Source organism: Thamnophis sirtalis, unplaced genomic scaffold, assembly GCF_051295495.1.
Source record: "Thamnophis sirtalis isolate CommonGarterSnake01/CBP01778 unplaced genomic scaffold, rThaSir2_p1.2 scaffold_13, whole genome shotgun sequence".
In the NCBI taxonomy this organism is placed as follows: domain Eukaryota; kingdom Metazoa; phylum Chordata; class Lepidosauria; order Squamata; family Natricidae; genus Thamnophis; species Thamnophis sirtalis.
Window position 1 is genome coordinate 20674304 of NW_028261393.1, and position 22712 is coordinate 20697015.

The 22712-nt window shown below is 42.1% G+C and overlaps 1 protein-coding gene across 1 annotated transcript in view; it reads right to left on the reverse strand.

Moving 5' to 3' along the window:
- The window catches only part of GRHL3 (grainyhead like transcription factor 3), a 59495-nt gene extending 38234 nt beyond the window's left edge, over nucleotides 1-21261 (reverse strand). The window contains exon 1 of the mRNA XM_087728350.1: nucleotides 21095-21261. Within this exon, the coding sequence (XP_087584476.1) occupies nucleotides 21095-21111 (17 nt within the window). The 5' untranslated portion in view covers nucleotides 21112-21261. The remainder of the gene's footprint in view (nucleotides 1-21094) is intronic.
- Nucleotides 21262-22712: the final 1451 nt, after the last annotated feature.

Sequence of the window (22712 nt, forward strand, 5' to 3'; positions counted from 1 at the left end):
TTGGTTAAAAGCAAACAAGCTATTAGCGAAAGTTAAGATTTCGTCCTGAAAGACAGTCTGGATCCAAATTGGGTGGCTGTGGCTCCCTTTTGGGAAAGCCTCTGTACTGAACTAATGGTAAATCTGTTGAGCAACAATGACAAACCGAAGACATTTCTGTCATGTCTTTCAGTAAAAGAACTTTCAAGATGTGTAGGCTAAAACAAACTACAGCAACAAAAGAAGTGATTAAGGACTCCACCAGCCGTCAGAAGAGACAGACAATAAAATTTATCTGCCTCAAATTCATGCAAGAGAACCACAATTAAAATAGCACTCAAGGATTATTCACGGAAACCTTTACATCAGGGGTGTCCAAACTTGGGAACTTTAAGACTTGTGGACCTCAACTCCCAGAATCCCCCTGGGGAATTCTGGGAGTTGAAGTCCACAAGTCTTAAAAGTTCCCAAGTTTGGACACCTCTGCCTTACAGAATAAAGCTGGGGTTTGCAAGAGAGTTGAAAAAATAAATAAAGCTAATATAAAATACAAACCGTTCTTGAGGAATAAAAAAAAAATTACAGTTCAGGGGCCAAAGTCAAGAAGTCTCTGTTAACTGCCCAATTCTAGAAGAAGGTCTCTAATGACAATTAAAATAGTAGACATGTTTTTATGTATTGCATAATGTTGTAGATCAAAGCCAAGTTGAATTGTGCTCTGGAAGAAATCTAACAACCTTACTGAAAAAATACAAGGGGGATGTCCCTTTTTACTTCATGTTTTCTTTCTTTTTTTTAAAAATCATCCCATCCCCCAAAAAACTCAAATCACAACCAATTTTTGGCAGTCTAATCTGAGCCCTTCCAAGCACCACAGTTTTCCAATCTTGTTCTAGAGGGGGTCTTCCCCCCAGGTGAAGATTATGTTTGGGCACTGATACCTTCCATAAGAAGGACACAATGGCTCAGTGACTAAGAGGTCAGAAAGGTCGGCAGTTTGGCGGTTCGAATCCCTAGCGCCGCATAACGGAGTGAGTGCCCGTTAGTTGTCCCAGTTTCTGCCAACCTAGCAGTTTGAAAGCACGTAAAAAAATGCAAGTAGAAAAATAGGAACCACCTTTAGTGGGAAGGTAACAGCGCTCCATGCGCCTTTGGCATTTAGTCATGCCGGCCACATGACCATGGAGACGTCTTCGGACAGTGCTGGCCCTTCCGCTTTGAAACAGGGATGAGCACTGCCCTCTAGAGTCAGGAACGACTAGCACATATGTGCGAGGGGAATCTTTACCCTCCATAAGTTCTTTAGATGTTCTCGGGTTCCAACATCCTGGTGTTTTTTTTTGCCTTCCCCCCTTTGGGAAGCTGTGGCTCAGTTTCTCTCTTTCACACCCTCTTTGAGTTAATTGCATCGTAATAGGATTACATGGAGAGCAGACTATGGCATTCTCATGATGCAATTATGAATCTGAACAAAGACCTGGAACAATTCCTGAAAAATGTTTTGAAATGCAAACGAGAGGGGAAAAGGGATGCGCTCCGAATGGCCTGACACCCTTGCTTTTGCTTTGCCAAGTCTCCAGAGGATTATTCAGTTTCTAGGATTTGCATTTCTCCCCAAAGGCATGGGATGATCCTGCAGCATAAGAAAAGGCTAGCAGCTATGAAATACGCAAAGGCTCTGAATAAGACTCCTCTCCCTTCTCCTGAAAAACCTCCAAGAGGAAGGTGATCAAAATGTTCGTATCTCTGGCACGATCCAGTACAGGTAGTCCTCGACATACGACCACAATTCAGCCCAAACTTTTGGTTGCTGCGTAAGATGGTTGTTAAGTGAATTTTGCCCCATTTTACGACCTTTCTTGCCAGTCATTAAATGAATCACTCCAGTTGTTAATTGAGTAATGTGGTGGCTGAGTGAATCGGGTTTCCCCATTGACTTTTCTTGTTGGAAGGTCTCAAAAGGTGATTAGTGACCACCACCCCCGCCCCAGGACATTGCAACTGCCATAAATATGAGTTTTGATCACGTGACCATGGGGATGCTCAACGGTCTTAAGTGTGAAAAATGATCATAAGACACATTTTTCAGTGCTGTAATAACTTTGAACGGTCATTAAATAAAGTGTTGTAAGTCAAGGATTACCTTATATTATCATTTCTTTGGGTCCTTGGATGGCTAGGGTTTGTGTGCAACATTTTTTGGTTTCAGAAGATGAAGCAATGACTCCAATAGGTGTACCATCTCAGATACATGGACACTTCATGGGTAGAATTCTGATTCTCATTCCTTCTCTCTCTCTCTCTCTCTCTCTCTCTCTCTCTCTCTCTCTCTCTCTCTCTCTCTCTCTCTCATTCCTTCTCTCTCTTTGCCTCTCTCTCATTCCTTCTCTCTCTTTCTCTCTCTCTCTCATTCCTTCTCTCTCTGCCTCTCTCTCATTCCTTCTCTCTCTGCCTCTCTCTCTCTCTCTCTCTCATTCCTTTTCTTTCTCTCTCTCATTCCCCCCCTCTCTCTGAATTTTTGGTGGTTGAGCCATTTTGTTATTTGAATCTGTCTTCTAGCTGGCTATATTCTGGTCTCTGTTTCTCTTGTTTCTCTCCCTCTCCCTCCCTCCCTCCCTCCCTCTCTTATCCTGCTTTTTTAAAATGGTGTTAAGGTCTGAGTATTTTCTGGCAAAACTCTCCATGTTTGCACACTTCATATCTCAAAATAGCAAGAATCCAGGCTGCTGACTTTGAACCACGGCAGTTAAGGGGGTAGGTGGGACCCTAGAAGAGGAGATTCTGCATGCAGCCTTGGGGCTGCAGTTTGCCCATCCCTGGATTACTGCGATCTGTTAATTAATGGGGCCACCCTTGAAGAAGGTGCAGACACACTGGCAGGTGCAGAAGATGGTAACATTCAATTTTATGTGGAACCACCCAGGATCCTCCCTTGTTCTCACTAAATTGAGCTTCATTTCTGGAATCAGTTCAAAACTGCTGGTTTGGGGTTACAAAGTTCCATCTGGAAACTCTGGGTCTCAATTTACCCTCTCCAACCCAATGTTCTCCACCTATTTCAGATCATGATAGCTAGAATTGCAATATCCACACATCTGGAGGGCAACTGATAACCGAAACCTGACCTACAGAGTAGACTGCGATTTAATTTACTATATTATCAGATCTTCAATGGAAGCTTTTCACTGAAGTCATTCCCCATTTAATATAAAATGGGTGGAAAGTCCTTGGGAGATGATTCCTGATCTTCTAAGATGTGTCCTAGACAGGATTGCCTGACACTCAAATGCAGGGGAAATACTTGGCCCTTTAAATATTTTGAACATGATGCCCAGATGTTTTGGTCTACAATCTTTATCTTAGCATGGAAGCTAATACAATTTGTCTGAAGACCACCACATAGGAGAAAGTTGGTTAGAAGTTCTTCTGCCAGGAAGTTTGTCTGTCTGTCTGTCTTTCTCTCTTTCTTTTCTTCCTTCTCACTCTCTCTTTCTTTTCTTTCTCTTTCCGCTTTCTTTCTTTTTCCTTCCTTCTCACTCCCTTTTCTTTCTTTCTTTCTTTCTTTCTTTCTTTCTTTCTTTCTTTCTTTCTTTCTTTCTTCCTTCCTTCCTTCCTTCCTTCCTTCCTTTTTTTTCTTCCTGGTTTCAGGGAAGTCATAGAATTATATTTCCCTCACCCATATGTCCATTTCTTAGGAACCTTTTAGTATCCTGCCATAGAAGACAGAAGAGTAAGCCTATTAGGAAATCCTTGAGGATTAATTAATGGAATCAATTATATTGGTCTTCTTTGTATTGTTTATTGGTCTTCACTTCCACTATATGTAATCCAATACCTGAAGTACTCTGAATTTTCTTTACTTCAGATGTCTAGATTGTGAGGCGCATTGCTTATGTTGTCACAAGAGTATCAGAAATGTGAACTTGTAGAACTGGGAACTGTCCAATATTTTGCAGAAGCGGAAATACAAATACCGTATGAATAAAACCTCATCCAATAAAGACTGTGGCTTTTGGGGGATTGGGATTAACTGGACATGAGAAGGAGGGAGGGAGCAGAGAGAACTCTAAAGAGGAGAAGAGCACTTCTTACTGCAAATTTGATTGGAGGTTCCATTTTTATTTTAAAAAGATACACAGCTATTAAAGGCACAAGATTCCTGTTTCTCTTATTTTTGTTCACACAGGGTTCATTAACTAAACCACAGCTGGACATACCTGGTAAACTTTAAACCATTTACTCTAAGACAAGGGTCTCCAAACTTCGCAACTTTAAAGCATGGCTGAATGAGGAATTCTGGAAGCTGAAGTCCATAAATCTTCAAGTGGCCAAAGTTGGGAAACACTGATCTAGAGGGAGTTTGTTCTTAAATCAGTCACAATCTCTGGGCACAGTGCACCTCCTGCTTTGTTTGCAAGGAGAGGAAGGACTGGAGGTGGGGCCAAGAACCTCCTGGCTGCTTTGATTTTCCACAAATGGAAAAGAGGACAGGCTGCAGATCAAACAGCGTCCCATTGCCAGGGGGGAGCGAGAGAAAGGCATCGCTGCCAATCCCCACCCTTGGGTGCTTTTCCAGTTAAAGAGGCCCTGTGGCTCACGGGCAAGACTTTTTACTTAGATCACTCTCCACTCCGCCATCCTGGAGTCAACCAGCAGCTATTATGTGTTGCTAATAACAGTTATGTATCCAAGGTAGATACTTGGATAGGTCTCACTTAACTCGGGGATGGTGAGATAGGATAGAGCCCAAACCTCCATCCGGTTCATTGTTAGAGTTCCAGACAATCCAGGCTCCTTTGGACAAACATGAGCAACTATACATAGGCTCCAAAAATATAGATAACAAGAAAGGGATTTCCACCCACTCCTTTCTGGTCATCTGGATTTCTCCAGCTCAGATGCAACAGCATCAACCATCAACCTTCTCAAGGTTCTAAATAAAGCCAAATTATTCCTTTGAACTCATCCTTTCCTTCCACAGCATCCTATTTCAATGTCACCCCATCCCATCCTTAATGTTTTTTGTCGACTGGGACCAATGGCTGAGCAAATAGGAAATCCTCAATCTTGGAAAAACGCTTTGGCTTCTATGTTAAGGAACCAGATGGGCTGCCAAAGACCACAAATGTCCAGATCAACATTTTTGATAGCTCCTCTCTCACCCCATCCACTCCCCAAACCATTCTTTCAATTCTTCCATCCGTTTTCTTTTGTACCTAAAAATACTTCGTGGTGTTGGAGAAGGTGTTGGCAATTTCAGGTGGACAATAAGCCATTTAATGCTGATATGGCTATAGAGTGGCTCATTTTACAGATTGAGGATCAAACTGCAACCTTCCAACACTAGGTATAAAAGAGATGAAGATTTCTCAAGTTGAGTGTCTTTATGTAAAGAACCGGTCCTGGGAAGAGATTCAGAGTCCAGGCTCGATTGGAGATAGAGGAGAAGAGCCAGGGCACATTACTAATAATGCTAAACAAGTGTTTTAGCTTGCAAAGCAAAAATCACTAGGGAGCATCAAGGTTGACCTAACCATCATCTCCTTCTCAAAAACAAATGGCCTTTGAAATAGCGAGTCTGCATGTCTGCAGTTCTGGAAGTTTTCAGAATTGTGTATTTTAGAAAATGTCTAATTGGCAATTGTTTAGTTATTTGTTTATCCAATGTATACAGCCGCCCATCTCACCAGATGTGACTCAGGGCAGCATACAACAACCAAAGCGAACAACTGGTCAAGAAAAACAACAGCCAATCATGACAGCAACTCAATCCACAGAAAGCATCAAGAACTTTCTTTTGTAGCTGAGTCACAGGGAAGCCCTTGGTTCAAAGTAGGGCTAAAAGTCCAGGAAGCTTATTAAAGACACACACAGGCACACACACAAAACCTCAGAACCCAAACGTTGTGTCCCTTTCTCTCCCACCACTCCCTGTCAAATTACACATGGAGGCTTAGAAGCTTTTTTTGTTTTTAAAAAAGGGGACGCAGTGGCTCAGTGGCTAAGACACTCAGCTTGTCGATCAGAAAGGTCGGCAGTTTGGCAGTTCGAAGCCCTAGCACCACGTAATGGAGTGAGCTCCCATTATTTGTCCCAGCTTCTGCCAATCTAGCAGTTCAAAACCACATAAAAATGCAAGTAGAAAAATAGGGACCCCTTTGGTGGGAAGGTTAGAGCAGTGTTTTTCAACCACTGTGCCACGGCACACTAGTGTGCCGTGACATAGTGTAAGGTGTGCCGTGGGAGAATTACTTTATATATAGTCAATATAGGCACAGAGTTAAATTTTTTTAACATGTTCTAATGGTGGTGTGCCTCGTGATTTTTTTCATGAAAAAAGTGTGCCTTTGCACAAAAAAGGTTGAAAAACACTGGGTTAGAGTGTTCCATGTGCCTTCGGCATTTAGTCATGCCGGCCACATGACCATGGAGACGTCTTCAAACAGCGTTGGCTCTTAAGCTTAGAAACTGAGATGAGCACCGCCCCTACAGTCAGGAACGACTAGCACATATGTGCGAGGGGGACCTTTACCTTAAAAGCATTTTAGGCTTCCAAAACTTTCATGATACTTCCCCAGAAGCCAGAAATATCAACCTTTCAAACTGTCTAAGAGGAAAAAGTTTCCAAAGTTTGGGTTTTTCCCCTTGATCTCCCCCTCACCCATCACTGTCCCTCTCAACCAGACACGGGACTAATGCTAGTTAGTTTCACTCCCTGCATAAAAACTCTTCACAGGTGGGTTTTTGTGATTTTTTTTTTAGTGCGAGTTTCGTTGTCTTTAAAATTTTCTCACGCAGCCGTTCCTCCTTTTCAGCCGCCCCGACTGTCTCCAACGGAGCACCCCATCATGGAATGACTCAGGTTTCACCACTGTTGACTCTGTTTAATCCTGTTCAGACAAGAATCTTCAGCCAGACTAAATATTCACCTGACAAGCAGCAGAGAGAAAGGCAAAGGGGATTCTCAGAAAGCAGGCGGCTTCCCTTCTGGCCTTGGCATGGAGCTATTCTTGTACTTTTTGACGGTTATCGCTTTTTAGTGGATCCTTTTAAGTGGACAAAGTTAAGAGGACATACACAGAATCTGTCAAAAATTACAGAACAAATCTGCAGAAAATCATCAAAATCTAAGGCAAGACCAGAAACTAATGGATGGAAACTAATCCAGGATAGAAGCAACGTGGGATTAAGGAGAAACTTTCTAACAGTGAGGACAATTAACCAGTGGGACAGCTTGCCACCAGAAGTGGGTGCTTCATTGCTGGAGGTTTTTAAGAAAAGACTGGCCTGCCACCTATTTGAAATGGTATAGGGCCTCCTGCTTGAGCAGGGGGTTGGACTAGAAGACCTCTAAAGTCCCTTCCCGCTCTATTCTGACTGAAAATTCAAACAATATTCAAAATTCTTGCTTTATGGTGGGTTCACGCAGGTTCTGTTTTGTTTGACGTGAATTTAGCGTGTGCAAATCAGCCACTGGGCTCAGTAAACAACAGCTTTCTGGCTAAACAAGTTGGGTGAAGCCCAGCAAACGTGGTTTGTTCAGGACATCATGACATAGCTTAAGCACCCCATGTTGTTATTATTTACTGGATGAATCCAGGAACTGACTCAGTGGCTTACATACTCTTCTGTAAAATAAGCTCAAACACAAACTTAAAAATGAAACAAGCAACAAAGAACTGACAATTCTATGTCAGGGACAACAAACAACCTCAGTTATAACAGAACACTCTATTCCAAGAACAAAACACTTTATGAGATATCTGCCCCAAGGCTTGCTGGAAAGGCCAGCATTTAATAGTCTGCATTGTTTATAATTTCACTTCTGAATGTAGCATGCTAGTTTGGCTCTTCATTCTACACTATATGTGTATTGTAGTTTTGCTTTGTTGGCATCTCTGCTTCGGGATACCAGCTCTGGATAATAATGATGATGATGATGATGTTTTGGGGTGCAATTCCAAAGGAACTGGAGCACCACTTGAACATCATAAAGCTAAAGGTTCCCCTCACAGATATATACTAGTCGTTCCTGACTCTAGGAGGTGGTGCCCATCTCCGTTTCAAATCCGAAGAGCCAGCACTGTCCAAAGACATCTCCGTGGTCATGTGGCCGGCATGACTAAATGCCCAAGGCGCATGGAACGTGGTGGTCTCTATTTTTCTACTTGCATTTTTACGTGCTTTCAAACTGCTAGGTTGGCAAAAGCTGCGACAAGGAACGGGAGGTCACTCCAATACGCAGCGCTAGGGATTCAAACCGCCAAACTGCCAATCTTTCTGATCGACAAGCTCAGCGTCTTAGCCACGAGCCACCATGTCCCTATTAAACTATATTCATAGGCTAATTGCCATATTCGTAGACTATTAAACTATGTAAATATAAAAATACTGTATTGCTGCTGCCTACACACACATACACACCTTGCCCATTAAAGTTTTCTCTTTAAATTTGAAACAGGGCAGGAATAAGTGTGAGGCAATGCCCTCAAATCTTCTTGAGAAGTCTTCCTATGGCTACCTCACTTATTTCTACCTCCCAAAGTTTTCCATGTTAACGAAAGTCTTTGGGCAATTCGGTTTGGTAAAACAAACTTTCCTTTTTTTGCAAGTTTGTTCTCTTTTGTGTAGCTGTCAGGCAGAGAAGGGCGAGTAAAAGGGGGAGTAGGAAATCCACCTTGTCAACAAAGATAGAGATCAGGTGGCTGTCTTCTTACCTGGTCAAAAAGAAGAGAACAGAACTATCTAAATCAATGTTTCTCAACCTTGGCAACTTTAAGCTGTATGAATTTCAACTCCCCAGCCAGGAATCCTGGCAATTGAAGTCCACACATCTTAAAATTGCAAAAACCAGTTTGAGAAAAACTGATCTAGGTCAACCATCTAAGTCAAATAGAAAGCAATGAGACAAGGTCTAGAAAAGGCGACCCACATTAAGAAGTAGAGCTCCAAGCTCATTGTTGTGGCCACCGTTTTTGACTTTTTAAACCATTTCCTGTACGATTAAATTAACCTGATTGATTATTGAGTTAGTCTACTTCCTACATTTGTGAAATGCAGTGAATAACTAAGAGCCACCCAGTGTCACTTTGGATAATAGCAGTAGACTTAGCAGTAGACTTACTGCTAAGATAAGATAGGTGATATATAAATTTAATTAATTGATTAGAAAAGGTTTGGATTCACACAGAACAATAATTTCCCTCACCTGCCATATGTTTCACCAAGGTTAAAACTAGCTAGGCAGTTCAGTTTTCCAATATTTGAAGGGCTGCCACAAAGATGAGGGGGTCAACCTGTTCTCCAAAGCACCTGAAGGCAGGACAAGAAGCAATGGATGGAAACGTATCAAGGAGAGAAGCAATCTGGAATGAAGAAGAAACTTCCTAACAGTGAAGACAATGAACCAGTGGAACTGCTAGCCACGGGAGGTTGTGGGTGCTCCATCACTGGAGTGTTTTAAGAAGAGACTGGACAGCCATTTTTCTGAAATGATATAGGGTTTCCTGCTTGAGCAGGGGGTGGAACTAGAAGACACCCCCCCAGGTCCCTTCCAACTCTGTTATTCTGCTTTTCTGTTAAGCTGAACATGTTGTATGAATGCAGCTGCTAGATTATAACTGATCCAGTTGATTAAGCTGGGTGAACCTAGTCATTTTCTTCTTACCATCCACAGAACCTCACCCTTAACTAACCACATTCTAGACCTGTGAAGTTAGTGGACAATTCACTGCATTGTGAAAACCCAATAGGATTCAATAAATCATGGTTCATTTAACCATAGCAATAGCACTTAGGCTTATATACCGCTTCACAGTGCTTTCCAGCCCTCTCTAAGCAGTTTACAGAGTCAGCCTATTGCCCTCAACCATCTGGCTCCTCATTTTACCCACCTCAGAAGGATGGGAGACTGAGTCAACTGTGACCAGGTGAGGATCGAACTGCTGGCAGTGGGCAGAGTTAGCCTGCAATACTGCACTGTGACCACTGCGCCACCATAGGCAAGCGTATCATTATGCATACCACTCTTTTTATACTCAATATTGTGAATAGAATCTAATACAGTGTAAACCTGGGATAAACAAGCCCCCACAGGGGGGAACGGTATGAAACTGTATGTGAAAGAAGGTGTGGAGCGTGAGTGTGTGGGCAGAGATGAATCTTCCACTGATATGCAATCTGGGACAAAAAAATAGTGAAAGTTTCACAATAAGGAAAACTTTAATTATGCACCTTTTCTCTACTTTGGAAACTGTGATTTGGCTATGTTTGTTTCAAGCCGCAGACGTAATAAGAGGACTCTTCATTTTCACATCCCCTCTCCTTGCTCTCAGCTACTGGAGGAGTGGAAACCCTATACAGATAGTCCTCAACTTATGACCATAAATGAACCCCCAAATTTGGTTGTAAATCGTTCCAATTGTTAAGTGAGTTATCTCGCAACCATGCCCAATCTTATAACCCTTTTTGCAGTGGTCGTTAAGCAAATACTGATAATGTTATACAAACTCATTGTTTGCTACAACATGGGTATTTTGGGTTATTTAATTGGCAAACATTAAAGTAAAAGTCAGTTTCCAGCAAAAACCACAGTCATGTGATCACAGGAAGCTGCAAATAGTTATAAATGTGGGCCAAGCACCCAAAATGCAGTCATGTGACCACAGGAAGTGGCAGGGTGCCAGTCATTGAACTTTGAATTCAGATCCTAAGTAGCTTTTTCAGATCTGTTGTAACTTCAAATGATTGCTAAGTGCCCAGTCGTAAATCAAGGATTGCCTGTTACCCTGACACATCCCTGCCTGTTGGCCATTCCTTTTGAGGATGATGGGAATGGGAGTTCCAATAACATTTGAAAATTCTGTTGCCTGGCGGAGAAATTATGGGAGTTAGATTCTGCATATTTTTTTAAAAAAATGTTTTATTAAATTATAGAACAAAATACAAAAGCAAATAGTAGGACAGAGTGGGGAGGAGAAGGAGAAAGAAAAGTGAGGAGGGGAGGAAGAACAGAAAAAAATGCATTGACCTCTGACTCCCTCTGTTGAAGTAGAATAAAGCATTAACACCAAACCTCAACTTTTTACTTTTCCATAATAATATAAACTAACCATTTCTATAACAACAAATCAATCTAATAAGTAAAACCCAAGAATCCACACATCTTCAAGTTGACCAGGTTAGGTCTTCTACCATAAAATGTTTGATTAGGTAAAGATTCCCCTCGCACAAGCGGGCTAGTTGTTCCCGACTCTAGGGGGCGGTGCTCATCTCGTTTCAAAGCCAAAGAGCCAGAGCTGTCTGAAGACGTCTCCACCAGCATGATTAAACACCGAAGGCTCATGGTATGCTGTTACCTTCTCACCAAAGGTGGTCCCTATTTTTCTACTTACATTTTTTACGTGCTTTCGAATCGCTAGGTTGGCAGAAGCTGAGACAACTAAACGGGAGCTCACTCCATTACTCAGTGCTACGGATTCGAACCGCCGAACTGTTGACTTTTCTGATCGACAAGCTCAGCGTCTTAGCCACTGAGCCAATGCGTCCCTCAATGTTTGATTGATTAGAGACAAAAATAGACTGGTATCATTATTATAAAATGCAGTGGGGCAGTAAGATTGGAGGAGAGAAGCCCAGGTTTAAATCCCCACTTAGCCAGGAAGTTGAAATAAATAAGTCTGCTGCTATTACTCAACCTATTCTACATCCCACAGCTTTTATGAAGATCAACATGGAGGGGAGAAGAGTTATGGAGACTTCCTTGAGCTCTGGAGGAAATCTAGGCTAGAAATGTAACACGTTCTCTCTCTCACACACACACACTCTCTCTTCTACATGCCACCTTGGGAAGTGAGACTCTTCCAATTCTCATCAATGGAAAGATGCTACAGTATTCAGTCTCACGTTATGCAGATTTGGAAATTAAGTCAGAAGACACATCCGTGGATTTGCTGAATCAAATCCCTAGACTGATCTGCTTTTGCACGAGCACCCCCACCATCATTTGCACAACCACAGGGGTTACAGAAGGGCTGATGTTCCAGTGGTTCTCTGTGCACACACACAAGCACAAAATCTCCAAGTGCATATCGGATTACTAGCGAGGGGGGTATAACCAGGGTCTTCAACTGGACTGCAAGGAAGCAACTGGCTGTACAAAGGTGCTTTTTCAAAGGCAACTAGACTTCGTTTTTCCTTGAAGACATTTCACTTCTCATCCTAGAATCTTCTTCTGACTTTAAGGGTTTCCTGGTATCTTATTTTACTAAACAAATTAATAAGGTAAAGGTTCCCCTCACACAAGTGTGCTAATCGTTCCTGACTCTAGGGGACAGTGTTCATCTCTGTTACAAAGCCAAAGAGCCAGCACTATCTGAAGACGTCTCTGTGGTCATATGGCCAGCATGACTAAACACTGAAGGCGCATGGAACGCTGTTACCTTCCTACCAAAGGTGGTTCCTATTTTTCTACTTGCATTTTTTATGTGCTTTCAAACTGCTAGGTTGGCAGAAGCTGGGACAAGTAACGGGAGCTCACTTTCTTATGCGACGCTAGGGATTCAAACTGCCGACCTGTTGACTTTTGTGATCGATAAGCTCAGCGTCTTAGCCACTGAGGCACGCGTCCCTGAAGCAAATTTTATAGCAGTCCAACTCACTGTGTGTGAGCAACTGCTTGCTACAATTGCCTTCTTACGGGTTGTTTTTGACTTCTAGCTTCTAATTTCAGCAAACTCCCATCCAAACAGCAACCAGCGTTGACCCGGCTTAGCTTTTCTGAGATCTGTAGAGACAACATTTGCACAAAGAATTCCAGCCCCCTCTCCTCCCCTCTTGCTTGCCATTTATCCTCACTATGCCCCTGTGGGTGTGGTTGGCAAAAACCTGCCCATCCTTTTGTTCCTAAGCCATCACACAGCATACTGCTCCAGAGCCAAACATTGAGCAGGTTGTGTGAACCCAAACAATACAAGCCAAGTTCCTATGTTACCGTCATTTCTTTCAGACAAGAAAATGGGACTTATATTAATGCTCGTTTAAGAACTGTGCTGGCTTCATGTGTACACAAACAGACACAAACACACACACACACAGACACACACAGTCCTGAACTGAATTGGAACCAGAATGCTAAGTGAGATGGTTATTAAATGAGATGCACCTGATTTTATGACTTTTTTTTGCCAGTTGTTAAGTAAATCACTGCGGTGGTTAAGTGAAACACACAGTTGTGAAGAGATTCTGCCTTCCCACATGGTGATCGGACGATCCCCGGGATGCTATGACCTTCGTAAATACATGACAGGTTGCCAGGCGTCCACATTTTGATCACGTGGATGCTGCAGCAGTCATAAGTGTGAGGACTCATTATACGTTCAGTGCTGTTGTAACTTCAAACAGTCACTAAACCAGGGGTTGTAAATTGAGGGCTACCGGTATATAAGACGTCATCTAAGAAAATCTACCAACAACCAAGATCCTTTTCAAACTCTTGCAACTCTCAAGTAGAAGGGCCCTATGGAAGCCAAACAGCAATCCCTGGTACTAGCGAACGGCATGAGCACCACAGCCAGGGAGAGTTAACAGATAACAGATTATCCGAGTTGGAAGGGACTTCATAGGTCATCTAGTCCAATACCCCCCCCCCACTCAAGCAGGAGACCCTACACCATTTCTGACCAATGGCACTCCAAGCTCTTCTTGAAAGTCTCAAGTGATGAAACTCCCACAACTTCCGAAGGCAACTTGGTTGATTGTTCTCACTGTCAGAAAGTTCCTCCTTTCGTTTCTAGGTTGAATTTCTCTTTGGTCAGTTTCCATCCATTATTCTTTATCTGGCCTTTGGGTGCCTTGGAAAAATAGCATGACCCCCTCCACTCTGTGGCAGCTCCTCCAATATTGGAAGATTGCTATATTTTAGTCTCCAGTCCCCTAATCATCTTTGTTGTTCTTCTCCGCACTCTTTCCAGAGTCTCAACATCTTTTGTGTTGAGTTGTGCAAGATATAAACAAAAGGCACACCAGTTGCAGTTGAAATGTCTAGTTTCTCGGGGGAGACAAGTTCATCTGCAAGCTTTCCCCTAATTTTAGAGGACTTTCCTAACCATCCCCCCTGCCCCCTTGAAATGAAGAAAGAAAAAAAGGGAAGGGAAAGACATCCATGCATGCAATCTGTCATACACACACTTACACACACACACAGAGAGAGAGAGCGAGAGAGAGAGAGCGCCTGGATCCAGGAGGAGCCCTCCTGCACGTTAATAAAAGCCTTTAACCTTTTCATTCACCAAAAGTATAACTCAACATTTCAAGAGCACGCCTTGCTGCATGACAAAAATTTGCTCCTGGCAATCATGGTTTCGACCACAAACCACAGTGGAGAGCCGTGCTGGTTTAACTCCTTCAAGGCCGGCAGTTTTCCTGGCGCACGGCAGGACTTTTCCTCACCTTTCCCTTGCCCTACACCACTTCAGAAGGGGGGCAGCTGGAGGGCAGAACCTCATTCCTGGGAGGTTAGAAGGGGGGGGGGAATATGGGCAAAGGTTGGGTGCAGGGGAATTCTGGGAAATAAAATCCATTCCCTCTGAGTCAGCACATAGGGATAAAACCCACACTAGGCGTGCGTCTGCATAACCACCCCTATTTTGGAGCTCAGTCACATAGTCAAAGAGCAGAGACAGTGAAAAATGCCTAAAGTGCAGAATCGTAAATGAATAAATAAAAAGATAAAGAGAAATACTGTAGACATAAATTTCTTAAGAGTCCTTTTCTCCTGCCTCCGTTTTCTGAAAGGTAGAATGTTTGAATTTTTCTTTTTCTTTTCTTTTTTTAAAAATCTAAATCTATTCTGTGGCTGGTGCAACCTTTGGTTTTCAAAACTGCATGGCTGATGCGAACCATCACACCATTTCAGGAGCTATTTAGATGAGAAAAGGCTTGATGTTAGATCGACGTCTCATTTTTCCTTCAGGAGCTCATAGCAATAGCATTTTAGCCCCATAGCGCTTTACAGCGCTATCTGAAGTGGTTTACAATGTAAGCACAATTTGCATATTGCCCCCAACAATATGGGTCCTCATTTTACCAACCACAGAAGGAAGGCTGAGTCAATCTTGAGCCCTGTCGGGATCAAACTCCAGACTGTGGGCAGAGTTAGGCTGCAAGACTGTGTAGTTCAACCACTGCACCACCAGGGCTCCTGGGGGCATCTGCAATGCCTTTTCCTCACAGTTTTTCCCCACAACAACATCCTGGTGAGGTAGTTCAAGCAGAGGGAGGCGTTTGGCCCAAAGCAGGTTTGAAACACCTGGGGGACACCCCTAACTATTACTTATTACTATTAATCTCCTAATCATTCCTATCATTCATCTCCTCCTACTTATGACTGTATGACTATAATCATGTTACTTATATCTTTCAATTTATATTGTTTTATTTTTTACTAGTACAATTTGATAGCTTATTAATAACTTTGACTATCACTAAGTGTTGTATCTTTTTATTCTTGATGAATGTATTTTATTCTCCTTATGTACACTGAGAGCATCTCCACCAAAGACAAATTCCTGGTGTGTCCAATCACACTTGGCTAATAAAGAACTCTACTCTACTCTACTCTACTCTACTCTACTCTACTCTACTCTACTCTACTCTACTCTACTCTACTCTAGTCTAGTCTAGTCTAGTCCAGTCCAGTCCAGTCCAGTCCAGTCCAGTCCAGTCCAGTCCAGTCCAGTCTAGTCTATCCCAGATTTTCATCATTACATTAGGCTGGATGTTGCCCATGTTGGTCTAGAAACAGGAATATTGACCGAGAAAGAGTCCAAAATCTCAAGAAAGGGGGCGGGGCTTTGATTGTATGGATATGGCTGTGATTTTAGTTTTGTTTTTTTTACCCTGACCTTGTGAAGGCCACCTTTATTTGGGTCTGAAAGGACCACTATGTACAAGATTTCAAGGACAGCCATAGTCAGCGATCCACTTGATCAAACAAGGGGGGGGGAATCAAACTATCATGTGTCCTACAATAGGGCAGACTCTCCATCCAAACAACCATGTAATTATGTTTTATGTCCCACAGGGAATTCCAGGGAAGAAGAAAAGCAGAGTGCCCCCTCCCTAACAGGAAAACAATTGTCAGCCGTCGCTGAGGAAGCTCTTGACATGATACAAAATGCATTTCCATTTCAAACATCATAACTGATGTTTGAAGGACAAGAAGCAAAGGACTGAAACTTATCAAGGAGAGAAGCAACCTAGAACTAAGGAGAAATTTCCTGACAAGTGGGAACAATTAAACAATGGAACAACTTACCTCCAGAAGTTGTGAATGCTGCAATACTGGGAATTTTTAAGAAGATGTTGGACAACCATTTGTCTGAAAGGATATAGAGTTTCCTGCTTGAGCAGGGGGTTAGACTAGAAGACCTCCAAAGTCCTTTCCAATCCTGTTATCCTATTATTTTGTCAACCATAGTCCCAAGACTTCCAAAGGACACCAGTTTGTTAAAGAGTGAAGGCAAGAGTTTTTCCTCACCTCAGTTGAGAAAAAGCCTTCCCAGAAAGATCCACTCGGCTGTTTCGGACTTGCGATGTTCTCCAAAAACCTAAAATTTTTCCAACGGAGCCCCTCAGCCCTCACCTGCCCCAGCCTAACCCTAAAGATAACTGTCACTAATTGCAGATTGTCTCCGCATTCGGTGCCTTCAGGTGGAACCCATCAGCATCTCTGTGGATGGTCCCCTTGATCCACCCTTTGAAAGGGATGGCCTGCATATTCAAGAGGTCTAAAGAGACAGTTGGGGTATCAGGACAGAGACTGCAGAGAAGAGGCATCACAATGTGGGGCTCTTTTATCAGGCACGGAGTTCAACATCACAATAGAGGAGACACTGTCCCAGTCAACTATCTTTCAAAGGGAGGGTGGAAAAATCAAGACCTTTTCTTACTTGCTGTGTAAACAACCCTACACATTCATTATTGTCAGGAAGATTTCAAAGGAAAGCTGTAGAATGCACATTCTTCAAAAGGATGGAGTTTTTTGCAGGGCAGGGGAGAGGTAGGGAAGACAACATAATGTAAATCTTTCTCTTATGACTATAACCGTGTTGCTTGTATCTTTAAAATTTACATTGTTTTATTTGTTCCCTAGTATAATTTGATTGCTTAACCTATGACAATCACTAAGTGTTGTATCTTATCATTCTTGATGAATGTGCTCTATTTTATTTTTGTTTATGTACACTGAGAGCATCTGCACCAAAGACAAATTCCTTGTGTGTCCAATCACACTTGGCCAATAAAGAACTATTTTCTATTCTATTCTTGTTCTATTCTATTCTATTTTGGAGGCTCTGAATTGTTTGGATCATAGTGGTGATGGTTTATGCAAAACATCATTCTTTTCCCCAAAGAGGTTTCCTTTAAACAGAACAATTGCCTTAGGAAAGGCATCATTTGAAAGACATGGGTCTTCCATATGGATAAGTGTGTGTGTGTGTGTGTGTGTGTGTGTGTGTGTGTACATGCACACATCTTATAGCTTGCAGACAACAGAGACAGATAATTGCAAACAGTCTCATGTCATAAAGAAGCCAAAGTTAGCTAAAGTTTGATCTAAAACTGCTTGCAGATTCCACAGAGCACATAAATAGACCATTGGTGATTCCCCCCACCCCTGCTCCGCAATGAGCCCCAGGCCTTAGAGGCAAAGGTAAAGGATGCTGCCAAGGACAGTTGAGCAATCTTGGAAGAGATCAAACAGAGTGGGATCAAGCAGAAAAGACACCTGAAAGATCCTGGATCCATTCTGAAGATTTGGAAATATCAAAGGTGTCCAGAACCCCAAGATGACAGCCACAAGTGTGTCGTTAAAGTTTTAGTCATTTACATATAATGCACATACATGTACGTGAATATTTGACCATCCTTGCAGATAAAAAAAAGGCAGATACCAACTATCCACGCAAGCAAGAAACAGTTTCCTTTCAAAGCACATCTGAAAAGGCCCAGGCTGCACGCTCACAAGTGAGGAGAGCAGGAACAATCTTAACTATTTCCCTGGAACGTGTCCAAATAGACCTATGCTGAATGCTTGGAGCAACTAGCATGAAAAAAATTGCTACACAGAGATATGCCAGAGCTGTTATTACTGCAGACATCTTAGAGCTAAGCTGTTGGGTAGGAAGAGGTATCTATAATATACTGCAATTTCACTGGTGGAAAAAGGGCATAAATCAAGACAAAAAAGAGTGTCTCTAAAACAAGCTTATCAATTTGCTCCTCAGCCCCACCATTGCACCATTAATGGCAGACTGAAGCAAGAAAATTCCATGAATGCAGATTTTCCTGTTACCATCTTCATGCAATGAAAAGTATTACTTGCTTAAAGCAGATTGCAATTGCAATAGAAAAGCTGACCTCAAACCTGGAATATAAATATAAAATAACTCACATGCACTGGTTGTTCTCAAGCAAAGGAATAAATGAATTCAGGGAGTGTGTGTGTGTGTGTATATATACATCTATCTCTATAAGAAAACACTGCATTCACTTTACAGCTGAGACCCAGAAATCAGATGGCACCTTCAAAACAAAATCAGACAAATGAATTTAGCCTGTATGAATACAGCCATTTGCCCCAGGTTCCCCCCCCCCACTCATTCCACAATGCCATCTCATTATCACCATTGTATTCTCTGCAAATAAGCCAACTGCACAATTTGAATTGAGAATCCAGCCACATTGGAATTCAAGCAACATTTTTCTTTAAAAACCAAACAAAAGGCTTTACTTGTGTGTTGCTGTAAAATTACCTCTGCTGTGCCTTCATCAATAAAGTGTTTGCTCTATAAAAATCCACATGTCTTTTAAGAGTTATATACCCTTCTGTATAAAAACAAAACAATAGATTCAGAAGGACTCCTCTGAAAGCATTCACAGCCTCCATTATTATCATTATCATCGTCATCCTTCCTCTATTATTATTATTACTATTATTATTATTATTATTATTATTATTATTATTATTATTATTATTATCTGGCCTGTTTTTATTAAAGATGTAAGGAGACATCCATTAGCTGCACTAGGTGTGTTAATTATCTATAGCAGTGTTTTTCAACCTTTTTTGTGCAAAGGCACACTTTTTTCATGAAAAAAATCACGAGGCACACCACCATTAGAAAATGTTAAAAAAATTTAACTGTGCCTATATTGACTATATATAAAGTCTTTTTCCCACGGCACACCTTACACTGTCACGGCACACTAGTGTGCCGCGGCACAGTGGTTGAAAAACACTGATCTATAGGTGCATTCAACATTACATCCCAGTTAGTTTAGCACAGGCTTCTTCATTTCTTGCTGAGATCCAATCCTCAGTGAAAATATTTACAGACCCCTCCCATCCTGGACATAAATGGTTTCAACTCCTACCTTCAAAATGATGCCATAGGACACTGCACACCAGAACAACTAGACACAAGAACAATTTTCCCCCAAACACCATCACTCTGTTAAACAAATAATTCCCTCAACACTGTCAAACTATTCACTAAGTCTGCATTACTATTATTATTAGTCTTCTCATTATTCCTATGACCCACTCCTCCCACTTATGACTGTATGACTATAACTTTGTTGCTTGTATCCTTACGATTTATATTGACTGTTTCCTAGAATGATTTGATTGCTTATTTGTACCCTATGACTATCACTAAGTGTTATATCTTTTTATTCTTGATGAATGTATTTTATTGTCCTTATGTACACTGAGAGCATCTCCACCAAACACAAATTCCTTGTGTGTCCAATCACACTTAGCCAATAAAGAATTCTATTCTATTCTCAGAAAATGACTGCAAAGTTTTCCAAGCCATTTAAACACCTGTTTTCCCTAACCCAATTCTGTGAAGGAAGTATATGGGGATGAATCACAAGTGAACCAACTTCAAAGCTGTCAGGGCATCTCCTTTGAGTGTAGATTATGTTATTATCTGAGTCAACAGAAGTAGAGTGTCAGCCCTCACTTCTGGAAGCGTGCCAGCCAAAGATTGCCTCTGCATCTGATGGGGCAGGCAGGCCTCGCCTACTAACATTTGTCCCACACCGAAAGCGTTAGCCCAGCATTTCCACAGCAAACCTTCACTGCAACATTACCTCGGCATTCCTATATCTACTTATGCAGAAATGCCATTACGCCATGCTATTATGCTCAATGGGTTTATCTGTAGGTAACAGCCTTCACTAATAATCTAGCGTGTCACTGATCTATTTGCTTATATTGTTTTTAAAAAAACCATCCTTTAGTTATTTATACAGTGCTCATTACTATTCAGAAATCGCACTGTAGAATAAATCTAGAAAGCAGAATTTCCTTTTTTGTTTTCACCTTACTGTGCATAAGTGGTTATCAGTTGAAGATTTGGGTTTCCCCAATTTGTTCTTTCACCTGAAGAGATGAATAAAATGCTTATTTTGATAGGCTTTCTGGAAAAGAAAAAACAACTCAGCTCCCCAAAAGCTTTATCCACCGACCAAATTCAGAAGCACCTCTATGTACCCTGGGAAGAATCTTGAATACTCTCCCAGCTGAGATGTTCTTATGAAATAGGAGTAACTCCAGGATCATCTCCAAAAATAATAAACATCCAAAACTCCAGAGGAAATAACTATCAGCTTAGCTGTACCGTACAGGAGAGGAACGACAGCTCCTTCTTCCAAGATTAAAAGACAAAGCTTACACTTTTCCAACTCAACTGGCATTTGCGAGAGGGAGGGAGGGAGGAATATCACAAACTTCAGTTGCACTTTAGGGCAAGTTTTGCAAAAACATTTAGCGTCCCACGCCCCACTTAACGCGGAAAAGACTGCCATTAATTCTGAAACCAAACTCAGCAACCCACTCCCAGTTCATTAAATCAGCTCGTTTTTTAAAAAGGAGGAAATAAATAACTGAAGGGGGCTTGGATTGACCATTTCTAGTTTCCTAAACTTCCCCCGCTCCCTTGGTTGTCTGTGAGAAAGAGCGGCTGAAAAATCGCGGCAAAAGCCAAACTTCGAATCTCGTCGCTCCCGAAACGTAGCGAGGTAAAGGGGGGAACAGTCCACTTACTCAACGTCATTAGACATGGTCCACCCAGGTTTTCCAATGTCGGCTTGGCCAAAAGATGGTTTAGTTTCCTTTCCCCTCCTTGGCTGAAGCGCTCCTAGCACCGTCTAAAGAGAGTCATCAGCTGTAAAGTGAAGACTTTCTTTCAAGTTAGAGGTTTATGTTGTACAGGCGTTCTGCTGACAGGTAGGGTTCTGTCAGATTCTCGCGCCTGATTGGCTGAGAGAGACAGGTGCCAGGAGACAGGTACACCTCAGCAGGTGCAGCAGTTAACCCTTTCCAAACCGGGCAGCGAGGAAGAACTGCCAATCGGGAACAGTGCGCGCGCGCGCACGCGTGTGTGTGTGTGTATGAATTGAAAGAGGTCTTGGGGGTGGGGGAGAGAAATAAAGCAGAGAAAGACCAGAAGTGTAAGGTTTTTTCCCCTCATTAAAAACTTCGTTTTGTGCGCCTCAGGAGGAAAGGTTTTAAGGCCGTGGAGGGAGACAATTTGCTAGCACCTCTGCCCTTCTTAACTGATGCAGAAAAATGTCATTCTGTCTGCAGCCAGCAAGGGCATTATGTGGTATCTGCCCCCCCCCCCAAGAATGGGGAGGGGGGAGTAGGCAGAAGAAGGGATTTTAAAAGGTGAAAGTTGGTTTTTTTTTACTCTTGGACCTAGCAAAGCTGCACCAGCAAAATTTCAGTTTTAAATGGTTTATTTAGTCAGGTGGCCAGACAGCATAAAATATCCAGTCATAGAATTGCTTCATGTATCTACCCTGTTTCCCTGAAAATAAGACCTCCCCGATAATGAGCGCATGCGCTAAAATAAACCCTCCCCTGAACATATTGCAACACAGCAGCAGCCATGAGGTGACCACGCTTGCAGCCTCCTGCACCTCAAAAATAATAAGACCTCCCCCAAAAAAAGGTCAAGCACTTTTTTCGGGGGTCAAAATAAAATAAGACCCTGTCTTATTTTGGGGAAAACACGGTATCTATCTATTTATCAAAGGCAAAGGACAGGATCAAAATATAAATAAGAATGTACAAAATGAAATGAAAATGGTATTATAATGACTGATGCAAACATCCAAACTGATCCACCATTAATAGTGTTGATAGTGTTAATCTTGTTAATAGTTTGCCGTATTATACAAAGGACGACACAGCACTAGACAATCTGGGACATAATTTTGAATTCCTCTCTTTTCTTCAAACATACACATTACATACAATACCTTATTCTCCATATTGCACCTGGCCCATAAGGGCTGATGTGAGAATATAGGAAGAAATCTTATTTTGTGTGAGGGAACAGGCCCATCTCACCCACCGCAGCAGCAGCATGGAAAGATCTAGAAAAAGACTCTGAGACACTGAGACTCTAGAAAAAATGCAGAGAAGAATCACCAGGATGATTAGGGGACTGGAGCAGTAATAGGTTTTTATTTTTTTCACTACTGGTTTGCTCATGTGCAAGCGTGACACAGAGGCATATGGGTGAGTGGGTGGAGCCTTCCGGCACTACCACTACCAATTTGCCCGATCTGGGCCGAACCAGGAGCAACCCACCTCTGGACTGGAGGCTAAAATATATGAAGAACTGTTACAGGAACTGGGCATGGCTAATCTAGTG